At 49.7% G+C, this 25,490-nt stretch overlaps 1 protein-coding gene across 1 annotated transcript in view; it reads left to right on the forward strand.

The window, feature by feature from the left end:
• The first annotated feature begins 685 nt into the window (after nucleotides 1-685).
• The window catches only part of COL17A1 (collagen type XVII alpha 1 chain), a 43,450-nt gene continuing 18,645 nt past the window's right edge, over nucleotides 686-25,490 (forward strand). The window contains exons 1-24 of the mRNA XM_080910754.1: nucleotides 686-844; nucleotides 6,063-6,125; nucleotides 8,299-8,343; nucleotides 9,221-9,325; nucleotides 10,223-10,354; nucleotides 11,061-11,108; nucleotides 11,910-11,945; nucleotides 12,906-12,953; nucleotides 14,348-14,491; nucleotides 15,650-15,808; nucleotides 16,413-16,484; nucleotides 17,829-17,900; nucleotides 18,593-18,661; nucleotides 19,653-19,814; nucleotides 20,188-20,268; nucleotides 20,622-20,666; nucleotides 21,455-21,670; nucleotides 22,206-22,421; nucleotides 22,730-22,759; nucleotides 23,062-23,088; nucleotides 23,894-23,920; nucleotides 24,024-24,086; nucleotides 24,590-24,694; nucleotides 25,239-25,301. Coding sequence (XP_080766880.1) covers nucleotides 6,074-6,125; nucleotides 8,299-8,343; nucleotides 9,221-9,325; nucleotides 10,223-10,354; nucleotides 11,061-11,108; nucleotides 11,910-11,945; nucleotides 12,906-12,953; nucleotides 14,348-14,491; nucleotides 15,650-15,808; nucleotides 16,413-16,484; nucleotides 17,829-17,900; nucleotides 18,593-18,661; nucleotides 19,653-19,814; nucleotides 20,188-20,268; nucleotides 20,622-20,666; nucleotides 21,455-21,670; nucleotides 22,206-22,421; nucleotides 22,730-22,759; nucleotides 23,062-23,088; nucleotides 23,894-23,920; nucleotides 24,024-24,086; nucleotides 24,590-24,694; nucleotides 25,239-25,301 — 2,017 coding nt within the window. The 5' untranslated portion in view covers nucleotides 686-844; nucleotides 6,063-6,073. The remainder of the gene's footprint in view (nucleotides 845-6,062; nucleotides 6,126-8,298; nucleotides 8,344-9,220; nucleotides 9,326-10,222; nucleotides 10,355-11,060; nucleotides 11,109-11,909; nucleotides 11,946-12,905; nucleotides 12,954-14,347; nucleotides 14,492-15,649; nucleotides 15,809-16,412; nucleotides 16,485-17,828; nucleotides 17,901-18,592; nucleotides 18,662-19,652; nucleotides 19,815-20,187; nucleotides 20,269-20,621; nucleotides 20,667-21,454; nucleotides 21,671-22,205; nucleotides 22,422-22,729; nucleotides 22,760-23,061; nucleotides 23,089-23,893; nucleotides 23,921-24,023; nucleotides 24,087-24,589; nucleotides 24,695-25,238; nucleotides 25,302-25,490) is intronic.

Raw genomic sequence — 25,490 nt, forward strand, 5'->3', positions numbered from 1 at the left:
TTCCCGAGCATCATTCTCCATCATGGGATTCTGCTTTCTTTTAGGTTATCCTCATAGATCAGATCACCTCCTTCAAAGGAGCAATGTCCCTCCCACCAGCCACTCAGCCTCTTCGGTCTCAGGAATTTACCTATACATCAGTCTGCTGCCTGACCCAGCTGTGTGGGGTCTGTCTGGGCTAGGTTGGAAAAAAGAGGTCAAAGGCACACACAGATGGGAGAATCAGGTCTTGAACACACATTCTTCATGGTTCTTCCCAGAGCTCAGAACTCAGGTACCCTGGCCACAGGTCCCTGTGAGCAGAGACGTTACTGGACACAGCTGGGATTCGGGTACCTGATGTTGCCAAGGGAGGGAATTTCTAGGAATCGCTGGGTTATGGTTACTCTTCAGCTGTGAGGGTAGGGAGGAGTTGGGAAGGGTATTTCCTGTGGGCCAGCCCTTTGTTCCCCTTTCCCCACATGTCTATAAATGGTTAATCTACCTGAGCTGGCAGGGGAAGGTTTCTGCCCGTCTATAAAGTTTGGCTCCTGAAGGCAGATTTTTTTTTTTAAATCCAGCAAGTGTCAGATAATTGGAAGGGTGGAGTGAGGCTGCAAACCGCGGCGCACCTTTGTCAGGACTTGTTTTGGAAGCAAAACGCTGAAGGAAACAGGAGGGAGCAAAGAAGCGAACATTTTTGAAAGATCGCTCAGCTTTAACACACCTTGGCTAGGTCTGGATTTAAAAAAAAAAAAAAAAAAAATAGTGCCCTGGCAAACTTCTAGAAGAAAAGCATCCGAAGGAGAAAGAGAGAGGGGTGTCTGCTTGTAGCTGCTTCCAGTTCCTCCAGACTCGAAGCCAGGTGAGTTACAGAAATTCTCTCTCTCTCTCTTTCTCTCTCTTTCTCTCTCTCTCTCACTCACTCACTCACTCTCTCTCTATCTTTCTTCTTCCTTTCTGTTTTTTGCCTCTGAGATTTTGGTTGGAGGCTTGCTTTTCATTGTAAAATGTTTACTGGAGAAAAGATGAAATTCGTGTCTGGTGTTAGGGTCGAACCAGTTCATTGGTCACACATGCATGTTGCTTAGGCTTGGCTTTTTAAAGGAGTACCAAGGACAATCCATGTGAGGCAAAGAGACTGAGAGCCAGTGGGCTCTCCGGGCAAGAACTTTTCTCCATTATTATCACTGTTGCAAAGTGACTCACAGCAAACTGCTCCTGCCCGCTGGCATTCCTACCCTCTCCCTCTTCCCCTGGACAGCGGAATGGCTCAGGGGCAGTTTGAGTGCAGGTGAGTGGGGACCTCCTGGGCACAACCTTGGCTGCCCAGGCCTCTGCTGCCGGAAGGATCACATTAAGCTCTGGGGATTAAAAGACATGGTCGCTCATCCTGTTATACTTCCCCTGAGTTAAGGAAAAGTGAAATCTCTGAAGAGTGTAACGTTTTAGAGTCAAAGTGTAAGGGAGAAAGAGAGGGAAAGAGAGAGAGAGAGAGAGAGAGAGAGAGAGAGAGAGAGAGAGAGAGAGAGAGAGAGAGACAGAGACAGAGAGAGAGAGAGAGAGAGAGAGAGAGAGAGAGAGAGAGAGAGAGCACTGTTTCAATGTTCGTACTCTTTGATGGCCAATTTGGCCTTCTCCCCCCCCCCAAAAAAATCTAAACTCCTTTGAGTTTAGATTTATCAGTTCAGGTCTAAATGGACCACAGTTGAACTGATTGGCACATTATCCCTTCACTTTTGAAGCAGGGCAAGCCTTTGCTATCTCACTTCTCCCTAGAAGCAGTTACTCCACAGTCTAAAGTTTGACACCGTTACAGGAACTTTCTGGAAAATGAGACCTGTTCCTTCCCTCCTCCAAGTTCTTGGAGCTGAGGAACAGGTCTGAGTGGAAACTAACCCAATACTTGTCCATCTGCTGATGGACGCCCTCAGATAATTAGGGGTTCTACCTTGCTCTTAGACCTTGCAAAATACCACACAAATCAGACCAGCGTGTACCGGGTCAGATACAGTGAAACTCTGATTGCAGATACGGTCAGGCCTAACAGGTTACCAAACACAGATGTAACCAATGGAAAGAGGTCTGTTGGCAGTGCTTGGCTTATTTGTCACCATTAGTGGCAGCACCACGATGACCAAGGAGCTGACATAATTATAAGTCAGTGTCTTATCTGTGGCCATGAAACTTTAAGGTGACCAAATGTAGTAGGCAGCAAGCTTGCCTCTGGATGCTGAAGAGATTAAAGCCACAATGTGAGCACCAGGACTCTGGTGTTCCAGGCCCACAACCTGCTTGGCTCCTGTGTGCCGTCAGATAAATGGCCAAGGCATGATTTTTCTCATTCTGCAATGATTTCAGTGTTGCTTGAATGTACTTTAAAATGTACAGCTTATAGAGATTGGGGGTATCAAAAGGCTAAAGAAAGAAATACTTGTGATTCTTTAGCAGAATACAAGAGCATTTATTCCTAAAAGCTAGAGATAAAAACATGTGTCCTCATTATCCTCTCTGTCTCAAGAGTGGGTGTTTTGTGTGTCATTAGATGATAAGGTCAAGGCCACGGGTTGTTGTCACTGACCGTGTTGGTCCTTAGTTGTATGTGCATCAGACCACAGCCCTGTCTGAGCAGTTGTAATTGGATATGACACCATTCAAATAAAATGTAAAGGAGAAAAAAAAAAAACATTAATCAAAGTAGAAAACTGTTTTCAAGTTCTGTCTTCATACATAAGAGAGTCACATGAGGATCATTTGGATATTTCACACACACACACACACACACACACACACACACACACACACACACACAAACATTAGCCATAAACTAAGTATAAAGCAGTTGCTAAGAACAGTGGGTGGGCATGTTCTTACTCATGGGAAGCTAAGAAAGTTTGACCTCATATAAGGATAGAGAAGGATGCTTACTAGAGGCTGAGAAATAGAGGGGGGTGGGGAAGGACAGAGGTGTCTGATGGCTGACAACATATAGTGGGGGAAAAACTGGTTCACCTCTGCCATAGCACAGGGTGCAGGAGGGTTGGGTACAGTAGATTTGGGTGCAGTTGCCAATGATTTGTTATGTATTTTATAAACAGCTAGAGGAAAGGTTTGTAGGTACCAAGACTCTGAGATGGGCCTAAGGAAAGCAAACATTATTTACCTTGACTAGATTATTGCATGTGTACCTATACCTAATAATAACACGTACATTGGCTATATGACTTGAAAATACCTCTGAGAACCAGGCGTGGCAGCACATGCCTTTGATTCCAGCACCCAGGCAGAAGCAGGTGGATCTCTGTGAGTTCAAAGCCGGCACAGATTGCACACAGCAGGCTCCAGGCCAGCAGGGCTACATGAGACCCTTTCAGAAGTAAATAAAAACAAACAAATTTCAGGAAAAAAATAGAGACAGAAACTGGTATAACTTTGGAGTTAAGAATTTAAATGACCCACTCTTTTTTTGCCAGGGATGAAGCAGCCCCAAAATTCTAGGCAGTTAAGAATTATGCTAGTTCACAAAGCTTCCATGAAGTGGTACTTGGGAACTCCAGAGCACAGCCAAGGCTGCCAGGAACGGCAGGCTCAGGCACAAACCTGGCCGAACTCTCTTCTCCCTGATGTTACACTTTTAGGAAACTACAAGCTCTTGGAATGATTCAGACAGAATTCCTCTGAGGAAAAAAATCCTCTGTCCTGGGGGACAAACGTAGCCCAGGTCTGTGTCTGCGCCCCTCGTCCTCCAGGCAATCATGAACTCACAGAAAATCTCTTTTTATCTTTCATTTAAAATAATCCATTCCTGCTGTCTCCAACAGTCAGGCTCGACCCAGAATTGTACCGGTATAACACGCTAAGAGGGTAGTACACACCCACCTTGGGCAGGTTCTACCCAGAATGCACCAGGAAGCCACAAAGTAGCTCTCTCTTTGTGCCTTATGCAAGCTGGGGAAACTATAGTTTTTTGCTATAGAAACTATAGAAACAGAAGATTTGTCGTTACAATTCAGGGGGGCAGATGAACGGCCTAGGTACAGACAAAACAGCTGAATTGCGCAGGGTTAGCTCCTGAAGACAGGATTTCTTCAAGCTACCTCCCACCTGCCTTCATAGCTACCAGTAGAATCAGCCAATCCCACCGGTAGAATCTACTAATCCCACCGGTATCATGGAAATATCAAAAATGATCCATGTATAGTAAGAAGATTCCAACACTAAAATAAACAGTAATCTCAGGGTAAATTTCCGATTGATTGAGTACCATCCAAGATGGCCAACTATGGGCCTAACCAGCATCCATGTGTGTTGAAATATTTAATCTCAGGCTGGAGAGATGGCTCAGTGGTTAAGAGCATTATTGACTGCTCTTCCAGAGGTCCTGAGTTCAATTCCCAGCAACCACATGGTGGCTCACAACCATCTGTAATGGGATCTAGTGCCCTCTTCTGTCTGGTAGATAGCTACAGTGTACGAATCATATATATATAATCAAACCCCTCCTGGTTCATGGCTAATGGTCAGTTTGAAGAACAGTGATGGTGATAGTACCACAGACCTAGCAGAAAACAGCAGCTGTCCCGAGACTATTAATTCTCTTACTAAGGATCTCCAGAAGGACACCCATCCTCACACAGACTGGCATCTGCTGTCTTACTGGCTACTGCCAGACGTCCAGTGTGGTCAGCAGCCAGCTCTTGCCTTTAATGAGGCTAGACTCCCCTATTAGGCTGTTTATGAAGCCATTCCTCTTAGCTCCAGGAAGCATGCCTGTAAAGGCATTCTGTGGCATGTCAGATGCAGCTAGCAATTTTCCCATGATCGTTCATTCCTTGTCTGGAGCTAGGTTTTAAGAAATACCAATGAACAGGGAGTTGGCACATTCATCCAGGCCCTGAAGCTAACAATTGCCAGCCAGTCTTGGCTAATTTCACCAAGTCTCTGAGCTGCTCTCATTTTGTCATGGTCAAAAGGATAGTCACCTCAGGCTACATTATGGCTTGCAGAGATGAGTCTTAGACATGTTTGTCTTTCTGGCTTCCTTCTTTCATTACCTACAGAACAAAAACCTTCCTAAAAAATGTAATCCAAAATAGACCATATTTATTTCCATCCTTAGTTTAAAAGAAATTTAAATAACCTTATGGTTCCTCCTCAGTGTGCACACACACACACACACACACACACACACACACCCCACAAACAAATAAACAAACCAAAACCATGTTGTGGGACTGAAAAGACAGCTCATCCATTAAGGGCACTGGATGCTCTTCCGGGGAGCCCAGGTTTGATTCCCAGCACCCACATGGCAGCTCACAACCATTGTCACTCCCACTTCAGAGGATCCACACCTTCTTCTGGCCTCCACAGGCACCAGGCATGCACGGGGTACACAGATATACAGCCATACATAGAAATTTAAAAGACAAAACCATGTTGTAGGGTCCTCTAACCCCTGTGCCAGAGCAGTAAGGGAACCGGAAGCCATGAGGCAGGGGAAGAGTGTAGGAGAGAACTCAGCAAGGGGCAGAAATGACCCCAGTTCTACAATGCTGACAGCAATACACCAAAGATGAAGCTGGGGAGGAGAACAGAAGCAGAAGGGGAGCACCACAGGGGAAAGTGGTAAGTCCTCCCACAAGCTGAGCACTCTAGCAAGAAGAGCCCAGTCGGGGAATCCTTCCTGTCCATGCCTCTGTGTGAACTTCAGCCCATAGTCTACGGCTACCCCTTGTCTTCCCTGCCTGTTCCACCTGAGCTTAGGAACACAGCAGCCAAGAGCCTTTCCCTCCCACAGTCGGGTAAGAGCATTGTCCTGCTTGTGTCTGACTGAAACTCTCCAGGACTGTTCTGCTATGAGGAGCAAGCACACGTCACACTCTGGGAACTGGACCGATCTAGGCTGGTATAAGTGTGATTTTTATCCATCGAGCACTGTTCTCACATGCAAACTCTCTCTCTCTCTCTCTCTCTCTCTCTCTCTCTCTCTCTCTCTCTCTGTGTGTGTGTGTGTGTGTGTGTGTGTGTGTGTGTGAGGTGGGGGCTAGACTTGCTAAAACCAATGGCTTCTGTTCCTGTAGGTGGCTATGGGATGGATGTGACCAAGAAAAGCAAGAGAGATGGCGCTGAAGTCACCGAGAGAAGTAAGTGTCCGAATTTCTTTTTACACTGTTTTAGCTCACACTGTGCCTGCCACCGCCACTGTGTCTCCGAGTAGAGTCCCAAATAGACTCCACACCCTCTTCCAGGAGCACTCTGCTGTCTTTACTTTCACATGCTTATAATCAAACAAGTTCTGCATTGAGTTCCGGGATGAAAATTGACATTTCTGGGCCCAAGGTTGCGGCTCAATAGAGGACCAATGGCCCAGCATACACCTGCCCAGCACATACCTGCCTAGCACACACCTGCCCAGCATACACCTGCCCAGCACACACCTGCCTAGCACACACCTGCCCAGCACACACCTGCCCAGCACACATCTGCCTAGTATACATCTGCCTAGAACACACCTGCCTGACACACATCTGCCTAGAACACACCTGCCTAGGCTCAGGGTACTATCCTCAGTACCACAGAAAACAAAAGAGACATAAATACAGGAAAGGAGGAAGGGTGGGGGAGGAGGGAAGGAGAGATGAGAGGAGAGAGACAAAAGGATATTTCCCCCTGTTTTAGGGTTACTATGAGCAGGACTTTAATACATGCCTAATCTTCTGTGGTTTAATGACTGCCTAATTATCTGGTGTATGTAGTTCTTATCTACCTAGGGATATAGGGCAATAGAAATCTAAAAATATATTTTCACCTTATAATATGGGACTGACATAATCCTGGTCTCCCCATCCAAATGTACACTTAAACTGGAAGACAGATACACTTACTCTATGGAACTGTCCAAATGATAAATTGAGGGGTGTTTAAACTGTCCCTCCAGCAACTCTAAATTGGGAAACTTTTTTCACTTATCGTGTGATTTCCATTTATTTCCGACAACAACAACAACAAATTCTGGCTCCACAGGCTTGAAAAATAAGTTGTTTTTATGTGTCAAAAGAAATTCCTGGACAATGAGAAGTTACTGGGAGCTCAAGGGCCATTATTCAAATGGCGCTGCCACCTTCCTGCAAAGAACCATCCCCGTATATGTCTTGACCACTGTTTCCACTGCATTCTTAATCCCGTGTCTCCAGAAGGAAGGCAGAACTGACCGGAAGCCTGCCATGTGGGGACAGGGATTGATAGACCGCATGGTGGGAGCAGGTGTCAAACACTGGCTTCACGAGACACACAGTGACCTGAACTGTCTCCTTCCATCCCACATGTCATGTGTGCGTGCACTCCACACAGACACCTCCGTACACATGTGCACATATACAGGAAAAAAATCTCCTTCAAAGACCAGTAAGGGCCTGTTAGTGGCTCAGCCCGAAAAGGCTCTTAACCTGCTGCCTAAATTTGATATCCAGGCCCCATGTGGTAGAAGGAAAAAAACCGAGTCTTACAAAGAATTCTTTGATTTGCCCACACATGCCAACACACACAGTGGCCACAGCCGGATGAGGCCCCAAGTCCAAGAGCTAGAATTGATGGCCACAGTCAGACAAAAAGTTGCCTCTGGTATGACCTTGGGAATCCACCCCAACCTCCTGTTACTTCAGAGGAATGGGGTCCTGCTTCTGAACGGTTTTCCTCGGACACCCGAAGCTGTTAGCATCTCTGTGTGTACTAACCACCACTCAGCATTAGAGAAATACCATCGAGTGTGATCTGAGGAGACACTCCTGAATACCAGCCTCTGGGATACACACATGGCTCATTTCACTGACCTCAAAGGTGATCTATTCAGGCTGCCCTTCCTGTCCACACTCGTGAATGCCCTTGAGGGTTGCAGAATGAATCACAGCACCCTAGAGACACCTCCACCTTCATCAGGGTATATAGAGTGAGGTCAGCCTTGGCTCCAGCTGGCCTAAGAATCTTTGGGAAGGAACAGAGCAGAGATTGACCCTCTTTCATACGCAAAGCTAGGCTTAGCCTGGAGCAATCGGTGGAAGGCCTTAGAGCCAAGACATCTCATTCTTCCAATCAATGGATGACTTCCTTTGGCACCAATAGAAAATGTTATATTCTATGTACATTGAGCCCCATTGCTGTTGCTGTTCATATTTTCAGGTTCCTTGTCATAAAACACAGCTATCTATAAAACCTTTGTTGAGCCTATTGCTTTTAGCCTATGGCAGATACCAGGTCCTGCCATGATTCAGCAATGCCCGCACATCCCATGGCATCTCCTCTCTCCTTTGTCTCTTCCAGTTGTCACGGAAACAATAACAACGAGACTCACATCCTTACCACCAAGTAAGTGGCTCTGAGTTTGTAGATCCCACATGAAGGCCCTAATCTGTGATCGTGAATATGAGAGTTTACTTTCCCATCGAGAATATCTAAACTCTCTGGATTATGTTCCTTTGCAAGTGGCTTTGCTGATGTTGACTTAATACACAACAGCTACCAGCTTGCGCTGTGTGGTGGTTCACGGTTGGGGTGTACAGCAACTGCTTGCCAGTTGTTTAAGGTCACTCCATCACTCCCTCTAATGAGCCCACTTGCTTATTCACAGCCACACCCCATTCTTCTCTGTTCTCCCTGGCTGATAAGAACTATGTTGGCTGTCTATCTCTATGGATTTGCTATTCTGCTCAGTAAAATACTGGAAACCCTAATCTTCTGTGAGCACTCCACCTTAGTTCAGGACTTCCTAAGTACTGGTGGATTCTAATAGCAGAGATCCCAGCCCAATACCACCCCTAGGCATGGTGGGCCTTGGAGTAGGAAGGACCCACCTATCTATGGCATCCAGAGCAGGAGGTAGAAGCAAGCCAAGAGGAGCCCAGAGCCACGCCTGGCTCTTCCTGAACTTCTAATGGCTGTTCTGTCTAGGTCCTGGTTGGGCATTTGCAAGACGCAAGCCCAAACATCATCACTCAGCCGTCTGGGCTAATTTTCCTACCAAATAGCTTTCTGTGCTCCACCAGAAATTCACATTAGGCAGGACATTCACCCCAGACTTCTGTACTGAAAGCAAATAGGAGGAAAGGTCAGCTTGAAATTTGGAGTAAAAAAGAGACCCCAGCCAGCAGGATCCTGGGGAGGAAGAGGGCAGGCTCCCATAGAGCAGAGGACGAAAAGCCCCTCTGGCCCGGCTCCACCTTGAAACTGTCATCTGTTCTTACAGAAGGGAGTACCAGCAATGGATACGCCAAGACAGGCTCTCTGGGTGGAGGAAGTCGGCTAGAGAAGCAAAGCCTGACCCATGGCAGCAGTGGCTACATCAACTCAAGTAGGTGCCTATTGGTCTGAGGGGCAAGGTTATCTCAGAGGTGAGGAACAGCGAGGACCCACCATCTGCAGTCAGCGCATGTGCGGGACCATTACCCTGTCTATCACCGCTCATTCCACACACCCCTAAGAGTTACCCAAAGGACAAGGGAAGGTGAGACTCACCCTCAAACCATCAGCATTAGACCCTTACATAAAATGGGCTCGGCTTTCATTAAGTGTCCAGGACAGGAAACATCCAGGAAGCAGAGTCCCTCTACTTTAGCTACAGCTTTTAGGAAAGGCTGTGCATGTTTAAGGTTTACAATCGGACTACCAGCAAGGCATGAAGGGTGAAGGTTGAGCTGGTCTGCTGAGAGACTCCAATGACATGTAGTCCTGTGCCGCCATATTCCAATGGGTGAGCACCCAACGTGAGCCTATTGTTCCCCGAATGGCAATCTTTCACATGACAGCAAAAGGAAACAGAAGCATAACAAACAAACACGCGCACACACACACACACACACACACACACACACATCACCACCAGCAGCAGCAGCAGGAAGCCACTAAGATGTGGGAGAGAAAATAAAAAGGCAATGGAACATTCAGAAGGGCCCGCCCAGCGGGTTAGAGTCCAGTCCCTTTGAGCAGGGATCAGTGGTCCAGCATCAAGTCATCTCTATGGCATCCTTACCACTTCCACACACCCTGTGTGTATGAGGACATCCTACCTCTCAGTGTCTGCCCCAAAAGGCAGTAGCAGCCATGCTGCCTTCTTTTCTTTTCACAGTGTCCCCTGTAGTCCCCTACCCCTCTCACAAGGTTCTCCCTTGGCATCCAGGGGGTTATCTGGCTAACACTGTTGTGTGTTGGTATGGGTGCCCGGAGGATTTACAAGCCTTCCCACTTGCAGGCGGAAGCATCCGAGGCAATGCCTCCACTTCCAGTTTCAGGAGAGCTCACTCACCTGCCTCTACCCTGCCCAACTCTCCCGGCTCCACCTTTGAAAGGAAAACTCGTATGACCCGCCATGGAACTTACGAAGGTATCTGATCTCTTCCTGGTGTAACTTCGAGCATCCTATGCACATTGGCTTCTTGGCATCTCGTGTGTCTGCACCCCGCCCCGTCAAAGATGACTATGGAGGTGGTGCTACTTAAGCCTTGGCCTCCTAGTGACAGTCACAGATGGAGGGACAGGACAGTTCAGGGAGGGGAAGCCGTGGCATAGAGGACAGACAGTTCAGCACTAAAGCAGGCCCAGATTCTGTGCTCGGTTTAGACTTTAGGCTCTACATAAGGAAACACAGAGGTTTTTGAGTCAAACAGTGGATCATATCTGAGTCCCAGAAAGTTTGTCACTGTGGATAGGTGACAAGCTAAAAGGAAATCCTCAAGAGTGGAGAAAACTCTGGGCTGGGTCTCAGTGGAGAAGAAGAGCTGGGGGTGGGGAGGGGTAAGATAAAAGAGGCAGAGTTGGCAAGCTTTGCCATTGATGAAATGGGAAGGAAATCTGGAAATAGCCATCCCTAGGGTTTCCAATGCAGATTGGGTTCATGGTGGTGCCCACAGTGGAAACAGGAAAAACTCAGGAGGAAGGCCCTGCTTGGGTGAATTCTGCAGAGAGAATTCTCCTGAAACACCTCCAGCTGTGGAGGTTCACACTGATGTAGCTGGCACCCCTACCCACTACAAAGCCTTCTTTATGGAGGTAAGTAGCCATTTGTACTAAGTGGTCCATCTGTTCTCCAGGGAGCTCCAGCGGCAACTCCTCCCCTGAGTATCCACGCAAGGAACTCGGTAAGCCCTCTCCTTATTTTCCAGTGGAATGCTTTAACACTGAGCATGCACACCACACACCACACACCACACACACACACACACACACACACACACACAGCCTGAATGGTGGGATGCAGGGCAGGGATACCATGAGCCAATGGCTTCTTCTAAAGAGTTTGGCTCCTGCCAGCCTGCTTTCCTCTCCACTCTGAAGCATCCTAAGAGTGTCTGCCAGTCATGTTAGCTGACTGTCACCAGCATTTGCTCATGACACCGTTAAAATAGAAAGCTGTTTATACAAGCTTCATGCTAGGACACACAAGCCCCTAAAGCCAAGCAGTAACTGTAGAAATCCCTTTCTCTGTGGGCTTCACGGAGGCCTGCCACCAAGGGGGAGCAGAAGTCTCAGTGCACAAAAGAAGACACAGTCCCTCCTCCATAACTTCCTCCCAGGAGCCACATCGTTCACCTGGGCCACCCTAGGCTCTGTCTTCACTTGACCTTAAGTCTCTGGTCTGCATTCTTAGAATCTCAATGTACAGATGAGTTGGGGTTACACAGTGATTATAATTTTCTGTATTTGCTTACCTTGGGAAAACCAAGGCAGACTTTAATAAACAAATTAAAGATGTATCAGTCTTTGGGTCCATTTGGCAATGTTTTCAGCTGGTCCAAATGCATCACAAACACACACACACACACACACACACACACACACACATACCAGTCTAGATTTAGACACTTTGAAAATATCTCCAAGTGTCAAAAATATTCAACGTGCCAGAAACATGCCTAAGACCATATTTCTCTCTTTCTCAGCCTCTTCTTCAACCAGAGGACGAAGCCAAACACGAGGTGAGTACCACCACTGAATTCAGTTCAACTCACTCTGAGCAGCTAGTCCGTGCCAGCCCGGAGCCAGGAAGCCGAGCCCAGAAGAATGAGCAACGTGTAGCATCCCACTTCAGGAGCCTTGATAGAGCCTTGGCCAACTCCGAGAGCATGGGAAAGGGGTATCTGATAATGACCTAACGGGATCCGGTGACAGTCTGGGCGGTGCAGATGTCACATCTGTCTCACAGCTGCCCCCCCCCCCCTTGTGCTTTGATCACTGTTACTCGGCAAGATGAACAAAAGCCCCTCTTTTCCAAATTACTGCAAAAGATAATTTTGTAAGGTCATCATGTAGAAATGATGGAGGAGAAGCCACCCCAGCAGAGCCCAGAGTGACCACATGAGCCTTGTGTTGGGCGGTGCTGAAGGCAGAGTCCTTTGTGGGCTCAGCGTGTTTGCCTGTTTGCGTGGCCCGGTTCTTCTGCTCCACCGCGTCTCACTATCATCAGGAGCTTAAGTGCGGGCTGCCCCGCCCCCCGCCCCCAGCTTCAGGACGATTGTTAAAAGATGCTCACCCTCCAGCCAAAGCTAATACGGTTAAGCTGCGGGCTTACAGACTCCCTGTTCCGATGGCTAACTGAACATTGGAGGGTTTAAGAGTTCTTTTGCCTGGACCTTAAGTGAGGTGGGAGGCAGAAAGAAGCTGGATGCTGACAACTGTGAAGAGGGTGAAGAATGTCTCAGGGCTTCCTCGCTCAGCCTAGGATGTCGTGAAGTCTCAGGAGCCTAGGGGTGCGCAGTTGGCAAGTGGAGTGGGGAAGGGACTTCCCCTCTGTAGTGACACCCAGGTCCCCTGGTGAAGAGCTGAGAAATCACAAAGTTGCCCAGTGAGTCATGCTGTGCTCAGAACTCAGGGTCCAGGACAAGTGATACAGACTCCTACATTTATACCGTCCCTATCTCTTCTCTCCCCTCGTACAGAGAGCGAAATTCGAGTTCGACTACAGAGTGCGTCGCCATCCACCAGATGTAAGTGGTCGCTGTCCTACCACCATGAGAGTGTCTAAGAAACAGAGAATATCAGACACTGGTGCAGCACAGTATAGAGGGGTTAGGGACTATATTGTGCTCTCGCTCCCCCTCCTCCCCCCTTGCCCTCGCTCTCTCCTGCGCATGCGCGCTCATCAGTCATCATCCATCCTGTGGGTTTCCTGGATGTGGGCCCCTGGGTTAGGATCTTGAGCCAGGCTGCTGAGTCAGCTGTGATCCCTGGTTAGTAGTTCAGAGTCCACTCAACATGGAAAAATCACTCAACATCCATAGCTCAGTGTGAAAGGGGAAAACAGCCCAGGAAGATGGAGACAGAGGCAAGGCCCATAGAAGCCTTCCTATGCTAGGGGGTTGACTGAGGAGAAACTGGACGGCGGGTCAGGATTAGGGTGGGAAGAGAGAGCTAGCTAAAGACGCCCCACGGCAGTTCTCTATGGAATCCCAAAGGGAGGGTTCGATGAGAGACGCTTTGGGAGCCGAAAATGTGGGGTTTAACCTCATTTCCAATGTCAGACATTCACCAGTCTCGCACACTGGATACCATAGATCCCTCTTGCCCTTGTTAGAGGCTCCTTGGCAACATTTTAAAATTATCTTGACTTTTTGGGTGGGATCCAGGGATGAGGCATAAAAGAAGGAAGAGCCTAGGACCCCGAGCGAGGCTGACCCCAGAGCCTGACACCCAGCCACAGGATCTGACCCTTTCTCACCAGAGTCCTTCCAGGCTTAGGAATATTGATCCCAATCGATGGAGCTTTTTGGGGAGAGAGGCAGAGCACACCCCAGCACCTGCTGCCTATCCATCTGCTTGTTCCCTGCTCATTGTCCTTGCCTGATACCTTCCTGCTGGCCACTCCGAAGGGACACAAGGACCTGGTTCTACTAGCAGCTCACCTTGTTACAAATAGAACCATCCAGATAGACCTGAAACTGAAGTGGATATGCATGCAGACGCAGAGAAATGTTCAGGCGTTATAAACCTCAAATCCCTTTGACAATGCCAGGCAATGCCAGGCCGTCCAAGGTACCATATTCAGGAGAAAGACAACTGCTAGGCTAGTTTCTTAAAGAGCCTCGCTCTCTAACAACCAAAACCTGGCCAGCAGTGTCTCCCAGGCACAGTCACCTCTGTGGTGCCCAGTGAGGCGGAATCAGGAAATATCTTCCTGTATTTATGACTCGGTTAAGGTTACAAATGGTCAGGTTTATAACACTAATAAACTGGCAAATTTTAAAGTTATAAAGCTAGTGGAGAGTGTCCCCACATATGAAGCAGAAGGCAGCCTCTTTGATATCAGAGGGCCATCAGTATCTGTTCCCTGATGTTTGGACGTAGGAAAGGGCCTGATGGGAAAATCTGGGCTCATCTGCAGGGACAGAGCTGGATGAGGTGAAGCGTTTGCTTAAGGGAAGCCGGTCGGCAAGTGCAAGTCCCACCAGGAACACCTCCAACACACTCCCCATCCCCAAGAAAGGCACCGTAGAGACCAAAACGGTGACAGCGAGTTCCCACTCAGGTAAGCTCGGCAGCTCCAGCTCCGGTCTGCCACGGAAGTCATGGGGACAATATGGCAGGTGTGCCCTGAAGAACTCTTCAGTTTTGCCCGGATGGGAAAAGTACTGAGCGTCTGCTCTTCCTTACTGTGAAGGACTGGGCGGGGCCTTCTCGTCCACCTGATTGGCTGTCATCTGAGGAGGTGGTACCCAAATCCTTGAGATCCTCCAAGGTTCTGAGAGTGCTAGATGTGTTGGTGAGGGTTTCCCCAAAAGAAGACTGAAAGGAGAGTTTTACTGTTTTCATCATCGGGAACGGTTTATCCCGTGCCTACTGTGTGTCAAGCCTTGAGAGAAGGCTCTGAACAAGAGGATGTCATGGAGGAGAGGAGGGTCGCTGGGAAGCTGAGCAGAGGCTAGGGTCACGTGGGATGAGGAGTTCTCAGCACCCTTATGGAGTGTCTTCCATGAGAGAAATACTTCTCCGGATGACAGAAAGAGAAGTCAGCAGAGCCAAGGACAGAAATGAGAAAAGAACTGACATCTTCTGGGGGTTGGGGGGGGGGGTCTTGGTACTTTGACCTCCCTGTGTGACTTCCCTATAGAGCCAAGCCTCCGAGCATGTTGGCGACGGTCTGGCCAGCCCCCTCTCCCACAAAATAGGCAGAAATGGCGCCATATTTGAAGATCTGTGAACATCCTTGTCAGGGATAAAGTGCCATTGGGTCTGGTTGATGCACAGATATGTCCCAATGAGTATCTAAGCAAGGAAGCTGCTTCGATTGAGTCATTTTTATGCCTCCTTTGTCGGGTATATACCCCACATTTGCTGAGGATGACTAAAGGTAGCTCCTGAGTGAACTACCACTTGACATCATTGAAAATGGCTGGGCAATAAGGGAGCTGTCCCCATTGGTGGAGAGAGGCCACCAAGATGTTGGGGGAAAGAAGCTTAGAAGACATAATGAGTAGACACTGCAGGAAACTAATAATAATCAAACTTGCTTTCTACGCGATCAGATCTTGACTTCAGTCAAACGTAGGATGACTCGGTGCCTCAGGCTGTCCTGAACTGAGGGAGCTCCTGAGATATGGGACCTTCAGCGCTAAACTCAGGGAAGCCCCAGCAGGAAAGAGTTCAAATCGCTCCCAGTGAAGTATGTGTGTGTTTCTGTCCCCAGTGTCAGGAACCTATGATTCGGCAATGCTGGACACCAACCTTCCCCCCCATATGTGGTCTTCCACCTTACCTGCAGGGTCCTCCATGGGGACCTATCACAACAACATAACAACCCAGAGCACATCCCTCCTCAACACCAACGCCTACTCCACAGGATCAGGTAGGTGTGAGCGCAGACGGTTCTTTCTCCCTTGGGGACAGCTGCTGCTGCTGATCCCCCTTGCTGGGTGTCATCCCTACAGCCTCCTGGGAGGGGTTTTTATGGTCAAGTGGCCAAAGCATGTCACACCAGATACCCATTCATTTCAACTTAATCAATTAGACCCTAGTGGGTATTTTTTTCTCCTGAATGACATCCTAGATGGGCTGTCAGGCTAACTACAATGGAAAAAGGGTCAGAAAACCATGTTTCAGTGAGTGTGAATTGATTGTGGGAGTCTTGAACAACTCAATTAATTTTCTGAGACCCCCGCTCTGTAAAATGGAGTCCTTAACAAGAGAGCCATTGACTGGATCCACTTGTCTACGCCAGGTCTGGCCATCCAAAATCATCTTCGGCTAAGACCTAAGGTACCACAGGCTAGTGTCTGGTTCTCTGCATCAAAGAGCCAGAAGTGAATATTAAGGGCTTTTTTTCTTCTAACAACAGAAGTGTAACAGGACACACGAGCCAGATCCCACATTTCCCCTGACATTCCCACAGAGTCTGAGCTTTTGCCTTGCCCTGACCCCTTCTGTCACCTGCTTTCTCTTTCCCACTGTAGTCTTCGGAGTGCCAAATAACATGGCGTCCTGCTCTCCCACCCTGCACCCCGGACTCAGCAGCTGCTCCTCAGGTCAGAGTGTGCCACCCTGTCACTTTGGTTGTCCCCTTATGCTGTGTTGAGAAGAATTTGCTATTTGTGGCTATTTCGTGTGGATGAATGTTTCGCCTGCGGGTATACTTGCTCACCATTACCGGGAAGTGCCTGCGAGGGGCAGTAGAGGGCACTGGATCACCGGTACCTGGAGCATCCTTATGTAGGCACAGAGAACCATACCTGTTAAGGCAATCGAGTCAATCCCCTCAGACATGTCCACAGGCAGGCTCAAGGTAGACAGTCCCTCACTGAGAAGCTTCCCAGGTGACTCTAGGCTGTGCCAAGTAGTTAAGTGGACAGCCACAAGGCATGGAGTTGAAACTGGGGCAAGGATTTAGCAGGGTGTGGTGATGCCTTTAACCCCAGAACCCCAGAGGAGAAGCAGGTAAATATTTGAGTTCAAGACCATATTGATGTGCACAGAGAGTTCTAGACTGGACAGAGATATGCTGTCTCAAGAAGGGGTCTTCAAATAAACCACTTTAAATAAAGCTCAGTGGTCGTTTATATAGTGTGCCACCTGGGCCATTGCCCCTGTGCATCCCTGGGTTAGAGCAGAAGGGGCGTGGTGTTCAGCTTGCCTGCTCCTTAGCTGGAGCAGAAGACACGGAACCCACAGGAAGCACTAAGAGAATCCTGTAAAGCAACAGGAATTAAGTGAGTTTGTGAAGAGTAAGGTTTAAGAAGACTTCCTGAAGGAAGCGGGCTTAAGAACTAGGAAAAGACAGGAAATCAAGCCCCACACTGCTGGAGAGAGTTGACATCATCTCCTTCCTCTGGGCTGGTCCCTGAGCCACCTTCCCAAGGTTGGCCCCTGAGCGACCTTCCCAGGTTGACCAGCTCACTGGTGATTTTTCGCAGCACACGGTGTAAAGAAGATACACTCACTGTCTCGAAAGTGGGTGGGGCAGGGGAGGGTTATGCGATTGAGTCCGAAGGGTTGATAGCGAAGGTAGAGACCTGCCATGTTGGTGTTTCTCAGCTCCAGTGTCTGCATTCAGTTCCAGCGATGTGTAGCAAGTAGCTAGCCTTAGAGAGCTACAGGGACGGGATAGTTTAGGATTTCGAGGGAGGCTAATATTCGGCAGGCCCTACGTGAACTGCTGCTGTGAAGACTCAGGGCTCTTTCTCCGAAACAGTCGTTAATAACATTTCCTCTGGGTGGGAGATGACCCCATTACTAAGAGCAATGAAGACTGAAAGTATTACGGTCTGCCAGTGGCTAAAAGAGTTCTTACAAAAATGATCTGGGGGAAGAGGTTTCCAGGAGGCTTCCAGCACCCAGAGAATAGCCTTATCTATTCTCTGTCTCTCTCACAGTGTTTGGCATGCAGAACAATCTGGCCCCGAGCTCTTCTGTCCTCTCCCACGGCACAACCACCGCCTCCACAGGTTGGTAGCGCAAGTTTGGAGCTCGGAACTGGGAAGTGACAGCCCTTAGACACTGTGACCTACGGCATACTTTCTTACAAACATTAAAAACAAGGCCAAGTGGCCTTTTCCCTCTGAGCCTAGAGACACCAACCTTTATCCTTCACCATCTCAGATATGACTTAAATTCAGGGAGCCTGTAAGCCGAGGCCCTCACCCTGTGACTTCTAGTCCCACGTGTGTCCCAGCCCAGCTGGTCAGGACAGTTGTCTCTTGAGCTCACAGTGCAGAGCCCGCTGCCACTCAAATAAATCTCAGTGGTCGTTTTTATAGTTTTTACGGTCATTTCCTGTGTGCAGCCCTGGGGTTAGAACAGGAGAAGGGGCGTGGTGGTGTTGAGCTTGCCTGCTCCTTAGCTGGAGTAGAAGACACGGAACCCACAGGAAGCACTAAGAGAATCCTGTAAAGCAACAGGAATTAAGTGAGTTTGTGAAGAGTAAGGTCTAAGAGGACTTCCTGAAGGAAATGGGCTTAAGAACTAGGAAAAAACAGGAAATCAAGCCCCACACTGCTGGAGAGAGTTGACATTATCTCCTTCCTCTGGGCTGGTCCCTGAGCCACCTTCCCAGGTTGGCCCCCGAGCCACCTTCCCAGGTTGGTCCCCGAGCCACCTTCCCAGGTTGGCCTGCTCATTGCTGCTTTCTCTATTGCAGCATATGGTGTGAAGAAAAATGTGCCCCAGCCTCCCACTGTCACCAGCACCGGCGTGTCCACCTCTGCCAGTGAGTACTATTACCAGCTTCTAGGGTCCAGGTTGGCACACGGAAGGAAGTGCCTGATATAACACATGGTATCCTGGAAGAGAGGCGAGAACCCTTGGGTGGTTTGGGACCCACAAGCACAACTTATCCCAAAGGTCTCATGGATGTTTCTACAGAGATGAGCGTCCTCTTGGTGTTTTCCCAGGAGCAGGAAGCTCCGCCCCTCACACCCGCCTACTGTCTGTTACACTCCAGATGGCACACTTACCTGGGAACGGTTGCCCTTCTCCTGTTATGTGATATGCCTACACGATAGGTTTATCAGAGGCAGGGAGCCCAAAAGAAGCTGCCAGCACCTCACTGCTGTTTATAGAATCTTTATCACCTGGAGTTCACCCCATGCAATGAGCTATTTCTTCCAGGGCTTAGACCCTGGTGGCTTTCCTCCTAATTAGAGATTCATCCATTCAAAATAAAATTTTACTGACCACCCCATTGTTTAGTATAAGACAGTTGGGTTTTCCAGGTGTCAGGATAGCGAGTGGACAAGACTCATGGGGTGAGCAGGACAATAGCAGGGGGCACGCAGATGAGAAATGCACAGTACGCCAGACAGTTCCAGAGAATGACGTGATTCCTCAGCAAGCAAGTGATGTGGTAGACATGTAGTCCATGTATGAGAGAGTAGAGCTTAGCAAAAGCTTGCCCAGGATCGTAACACAGCTCTATCAAGTTAGTTAAAGTGCCTGGCTGGTGAAGGAGGCCACTACAAAATCAAGAAAGATCCTCTGTCTACAGGTAGGGAGATAGCCCCATAGACTAATCATCCAGCACCATTGATATTGGTCTAACCTCGAGATGGCCAGACCTAGCCAGTAAAATGCTAAGAGACCAGGAGCACCCCCATACACACTGATGAACCTCCTTTCCTTCCCCTTTCTCTTCTGTCCCTGTCTTCCCTCTCCTTCCTGCTGGCATCCTCCCCACCCCCATCCACTCCTGTCCCCGACAGCCTGCACCACCAGTGTCCAAAGTGACGACCACTTGCACAAAGACTGCAAGTTCCTGATTCTGGAGAAAGACAACGTACCAGCTAAGAAGGAGATGGAGCTTCTGATCATGACCAAGGACAGTGGGAAGGTCTTCACCGCCTCCCCTGCCAGCATCTCTTCAAGTAAGCCAGGGCGCAGGGGGAGCGGGTGGCACAGGCTTCCGGAGAAGGGCTTCTGAGGTGCAGGAGGTCCGATGTCCTTACAAGGTGGTTTGAACCGATTTAGTCATCAAATCACAGGGATCCCATCTCGATGGAAAAATACCTGCCTGGACCGGCCTTGAGTACAGAGAAGCCAGGCAAACTTGGGAGCTCCCACGGGGAGTCAGTGAGGAACAGGAGTCTAACCACATCCCACAGTGAGGGAGATTATCCCAGGAAAGTTGGACTAAGCTCTTCCAAGGATAACCTTGGTCTTCCCAGGGAGAGAGGTGGTCTGAGCAGGCAGGGAGGGTGGGGGGAGAACGGACCGCATTGTCACCGCTTCTGCGCACAGCTTCTTTTTCAGAAGACACCCTGAAGAAAGAGAAACAGGCTGCATATGCCGCCGACACCTGCCTAAAGGCAGATGTGAATGGTAAGACAAATCTGACCCAGCCCACCCAGCTTCAACAGAGCCCAGTCTCATTTCTTTGTCTTCTGGGACCGTAATACTCAATGTGGGGTAAACTGGGGAGCACCCAGGAGTGTTAGGAATGTAAAATCCATTCCTCCTCAGCTGGGAGTGGGAATGGGCGTGTGTATGTGTGTGTTACATGTGCATGTGTGTGTGCATGCTTACTGTGTGTGGTGCATGCGTGGCTGTACAGGTGGGAGGTCACATGTGGGGGTTCACTGCATGGGGTTTCATATGTGTGCAGTACACACAGATGTGCTTGTGTGATCTTCCACTCCTCATGTTCAGCTACAAACGTATGTACATGCTTTTAGGAGACCTAAATACTGTGTCCACAAAGAGCAAGGCCACCTCGGCAGGTGAGTAAGAATGGGGGGCCCTGCCATGACAGGATCTGAGGGGCTGGCTATGGTTAGTTGGATAGATGATTGCACACATCAGCTGTTCAGATGTGGCCTCCCAAAGGCCTGAAAGGAAGAAGGATAGAAAGGGAGAGGATAGGCCGAGGGCGGTGGGTAACCACAGAGCCACAAAGATGACCTTTTTGTCAGCCTGTGTGATCCCTGAGGCCCAGAGTACAAATAACAGGACAGGCCCAAGATGGGGCTGTCCCATGTTTGTCCAGCACCCTGCAGTTTCTTCACCTCCTCCCTTGCCTTGGGAGAGAAGGTCATGAAGTTCCCATCTCCCTAAGAGAAGTGCCAGCCTTGCCTTTTAAAATGTGGTTTTAGGTGCATGGTACTAAGTGGAACTCCAAGGTGCCGTGGAAACCACAAGGGTGAGCACGTCAGTGAGGCCTAGTGACCAGAACACGTAGGTTTAGGTTTAATCAGACACAGTCGTCATGACAGATGCTTGTGACACGCTTAACAATGAAGATGTTTTAAACCTTGTGCTGTGGGCTGAGTCCTCCGATGATTTCATTCCATAACCGGTTTTATAAAATGGGTCATCTTTGAACCTCATTTTATAAAGTGTCAAGGTCACACAGCCAAAGCTGGGGTTTTCAGACTTACCCCCCACCTGTGACCTTGTGCTCAGGAAAAGTCGCGCGTAAACTCAAATCCTCCTCCCCACATGATGTCACCAATTTTAAGATGGGCAGGAGCCTCCTGAATTCAACTCAATCTTCCTGTTTCTTCCACAGAAAACCACGGCTATGACCGAGGTGGAGGTAGCGGCAAAGGCAAAAGCGGAGGCGCCGGTGGCGGCGGCGGTGGCGCCGGTGGCGGTGGTGGGACGTGGGGGGCTGGACCAGCCTGGTGCCCCTGCGGCTCCTGCTGCAGCTGGTGGAAGTGGCTGCTGGGCCTGTTGCTCACCTGGCTGCTGCTGCTGGGTCTGCTCTTCGGTCTCATTGCTCTGGGTAGGTGTCAAGGCCACCAAACCCGAAGTCCCCAGCCCCTCTACCACTCCTAGGGACAGGAAGCCACAAGCATTCCTGAGTGTGGGAGCCACGTGGCTGGAGCGTAGTGCAAACCCAGTACAGACAGGAAACAGCCCCTCCAGGCACCTGCCCCAAGTCTTGAGATCAGAATGCAGAACACTGGGAAGTCTAAGGCCCTGGTTCCACCCCAGGCTCCTGCACTGGTGGCCTTAAATAAGGCCACACTGACCCCATGGTCTTTCTACCCGAGCATTTAACCTCTTCCTGGCTATCAGTCTTCCCACCTCCCAGAGGAAGGAGAACAAAGTTTGTTTGTACTTGGTTCCGGTGGTGACAGGGCCGGGGTTCCTTGAGGTTCAGAAGGATTTTGGGCCCTATGAGCCACAAGAATTGTCTCTGCATATGGACTGCTGAAATATGTACCCAGGGGTGTGAAGAAGGCCCCCCAGACCCAGGGCCCCAGGGCAAGTGCCAGACTCAGTTCTCGGTGATGGACCATGTGTGTCCCTCACAGCGGAGGAGGTAAGGAAGCTGAAGGCCCGGGTGGAGGAGCTGGAAAAGAGCAGGGTGCTCTATCATGACGTCAAGACGGACAGAAGCAGCAGGGACCGCCTCCAGGGTGAGGCACCCAACCTGGGACCTGGATTAGACAAGGCTGAACTGGGCGGCCACAGCCAGGAGGCCATCTGGCTGTTTGTAAGGAACAAGCTGATGACAGAACAGGAGAATGGTAAGTGCGGGCCAGGAACAAGGCCAGTGAGCCCAGAGCACTGGGTCTGGGGACACTATTCAGCCTCTTTCCCCTTCCCATTCTATATCCCTCCATTCATCTAAGAGACAAGAGGCAGCTGGGTGGGATCCCATTTCTCAGGGGGGAAAACTGACTCCAGGAGAGAATTGTTCAAGATCATTGGAACAAAAAGGGGGTGGGGGTTATATTTCTAATGGGTGGCTCCCACCTCTTCCCACCACCCATCCTGGGGTATGTGTGTGTATGTATGTGTGTGTATGTGTCTCAAGATTTGCTCTTTCTTGTAGGAAATCTCAGAGGAAGTCCTGGTCCAAAAGGTATTGGATTGGCCCTCCCTTTCCCGTTCTTATTCCTGGAAGGGAGGCATGTTCCCCTGGGATTGGAATTTTTTTCCTTTGTCCAAATGGAAGAGTGTGGGTACCACCTGTCTGTCTGTCTGTCGGAAGGCTCTGCAGTCAGTCAGATATCACAGCGGGGTCGGAAGCTTGGGCACCACATAGAAGAAGCCTAGTGGTCTGTGCCTGGGTGTCTCACATGTAGCCAAATGGCCGTGGCCCACGGGTATAAAAGTGGTTCTTAGTTATTACCCGGTCTCACAGTATTGTCTTTCTGCTTTTAGGCGACACAGGGAGTCAAGGGCCTAAAGGTAAGTATTCCAAAGATATTTTCCTTAAACACTGGAAGGTAAGGGATTAAAGCAAACAGAAAGCCCCTCAGGCTGAGGAAGGTGAATTAACCAGCAATAATCCATGCATGCTGGGAGAGGAGGTTCCCAATCCCATCTTCCCTTGCTGACACAAAGCAGCTTCTCTTACCTAATTTCACTGGGAGTCTTAGCAACTCTGGTATGGGAAGGAATTACCCGAAGACTCTGGGCCCTTCCCAGAGTCTCTGATTAAGTGGCTGTGGATGGGCCCAGGAACCTCTGTCTTTATCACTCCAAGGGATTCTGCACTCAGGGGTGCCTTCCCTCGGAAGCACCATTCCAGGAGACAGGTCCACCTCTGTCCTCGGCTCTGTTTGACCTGGGCTCCTCCGTTGCCAGCCCTTCCTTCCTGTTTGTCCCCCTCATGGCTCCCACACACCTCCAACTTCAGCACATACCCTGGCTCCCTACCTAAATCCACCTCCCAAGGCCTACAAGCCCACACTCCTGACCCTCCTTAGGATGGGAGCTTGGTGGTTCTGGAGTGCCCAGCCTGATGTGTCAGGTAAAGTGCAGGACTCCTGAATGCATCTGAACTCTAGAAGAACCTCCAACTTTCACTATAATTAGGTCCCAGACAATTTATGGAGCCTAAGGATGGGGGGGGGCGGTATCTGTGGTTTTAGCAATTTGAATGGAACTGGACATAGCCATTCCCAAGAGCCCCATGTGAATTCTGCTAGTGGCTCCTTGTGGAACCAGGCCAGACTCTCCATCTGACATCTCATTTCCTTTGTCCCCACAGGAGACCGAGGCCTTCCTGGGACCCCAGGTGTGTAACCTGCAGTGATCTCTGGTCCTGTTGGTTTGGGTGTGTTCAGTCCTAGCTGCCAACTTCAGGAGGAAGCACAAGCTGAGATCTTTTATATCCACAGGTACCCCTGGGCCCCTGGGCCACCCTGGCCCGGAAGGACCAAAGGGACAAAAAGGCAGCATTGGTAAGAGCCCTCTTTTCTCAGCATTATCTTCCTCCTCGCTCTTTTCTTAAGCATGTACTCAGTAGACCCTGTTTTAGAAGGCGGCAACGGTAACAACAACTGAGAAAGTCAGAGAGTGAAGCAGGAAATTTGAAAAAGGAGAGGGTGCGGAGGCACATACCTAGGGACACGTTCAGAACAGAGCCAAAGCCCCAAAGGGTGGATAAAGGGGGCTGGAAACTAAAGAGGCAAAAGGGTGGCCAAGGGCAGCAAAGCCACATGCAGCATCAAGGCAGGCGCAAAGATGGCTTTGCCTCCTGGTGAACCGAGAGGGAACTTACAGATTTGGGGCAAAGGCGGGATGCCAGGTACCTACCAGGTCACTCTCGTCCTGGGTTGAGCAAAGCTGCGGAGGAAGAGAAACAACATGGGCCTGGAGGAGTCTCTGGGCCACCTTTCTGTGAGGAGGGGCTGTCTGTATGGCATGGAACGCTAACCGTGAGGTTGACCGTCCTCACCTTTAGGAGATCCTGGCATGGAAGGACCCATAGGCCAGAGAGGACTAGCAGGCCCCATGGGACCTCGTGGTGAACCTGGGCCTCCTGGGTCTGGAGAGAAAGGAGACAGAGGTAAGAGGTGGTACCTACAGCAAGAGGATTAGCTACACCCCTCCTCCCTGTTCCGGCAGCATTGGCTGAGCACTTGCAGAGGTGGATTGTGGGGAAGGTCCGTGCTACACCCTGTAGGAGCCAGTTACTAGTGATGAAGTGTGGCCAGGCTGCCCGGGTCTGACCCAGGGCTAAGAAACAGTCTGTGATTTGGGTGGCTTACCCAGATAGAGAGGACAAGTGACCTTCCCAGAGCGGGTGAGGAACAGAGCCAGGTCAAAGAGGGGAGCAAAAAGCCACAGAGCAGGAAGTACAGCCAGGTGTGGGGTGAGACTGAGGCCTTCCAGCCTCTGGGGAGCAAAAAGCAGAATGTCTGAGTCAGAGAAGCCTAGAGCTTCAGGGAGCTGGGGAAGTTTTGAACTCAGCTCCTTAACCATAAGACTGACATTATGGGAAATTGAGAAAGACACCAAGTGCACTGGACCATTGACAGAGCAGGAAGCCTCCCTTCCAAACTCATGCCAAGGCAGGAGTTTCTCAGCAGGTGTCTGCCATTTCTCCTCAGGGATCGCTGGAGAACAAGGTCCTCGCGGCCTTCCCGGTGTCCCAGGTTCTGCGGGTCTCAGAGGTACGTCATAAAGACCAACCCAAGTTTTTCAGGGAGGGGCCACATTCAGAAAAGCAGGTCCTGGGCTTCCCAGAAGTGCTGGTGGGTAGCCCCAGATCTGTACAAGAAGGCTACAAGTGTCCCTCCACAGAGGAGTTCAGGTTGTCAAGACTGGGCGGTATAGCTGGGTGTGAGACAGATCACTGTTTC

This window comes from Micromys minutus (assembly GCF_963924665.1).
Source record: "Micromys minutus genome assembly, chromosome: 2".
NCBI lineage: Eukaryota > Metazoa > Chordata > Mammalia > Rodentia > Muridae > Micromys > Micromys minutus.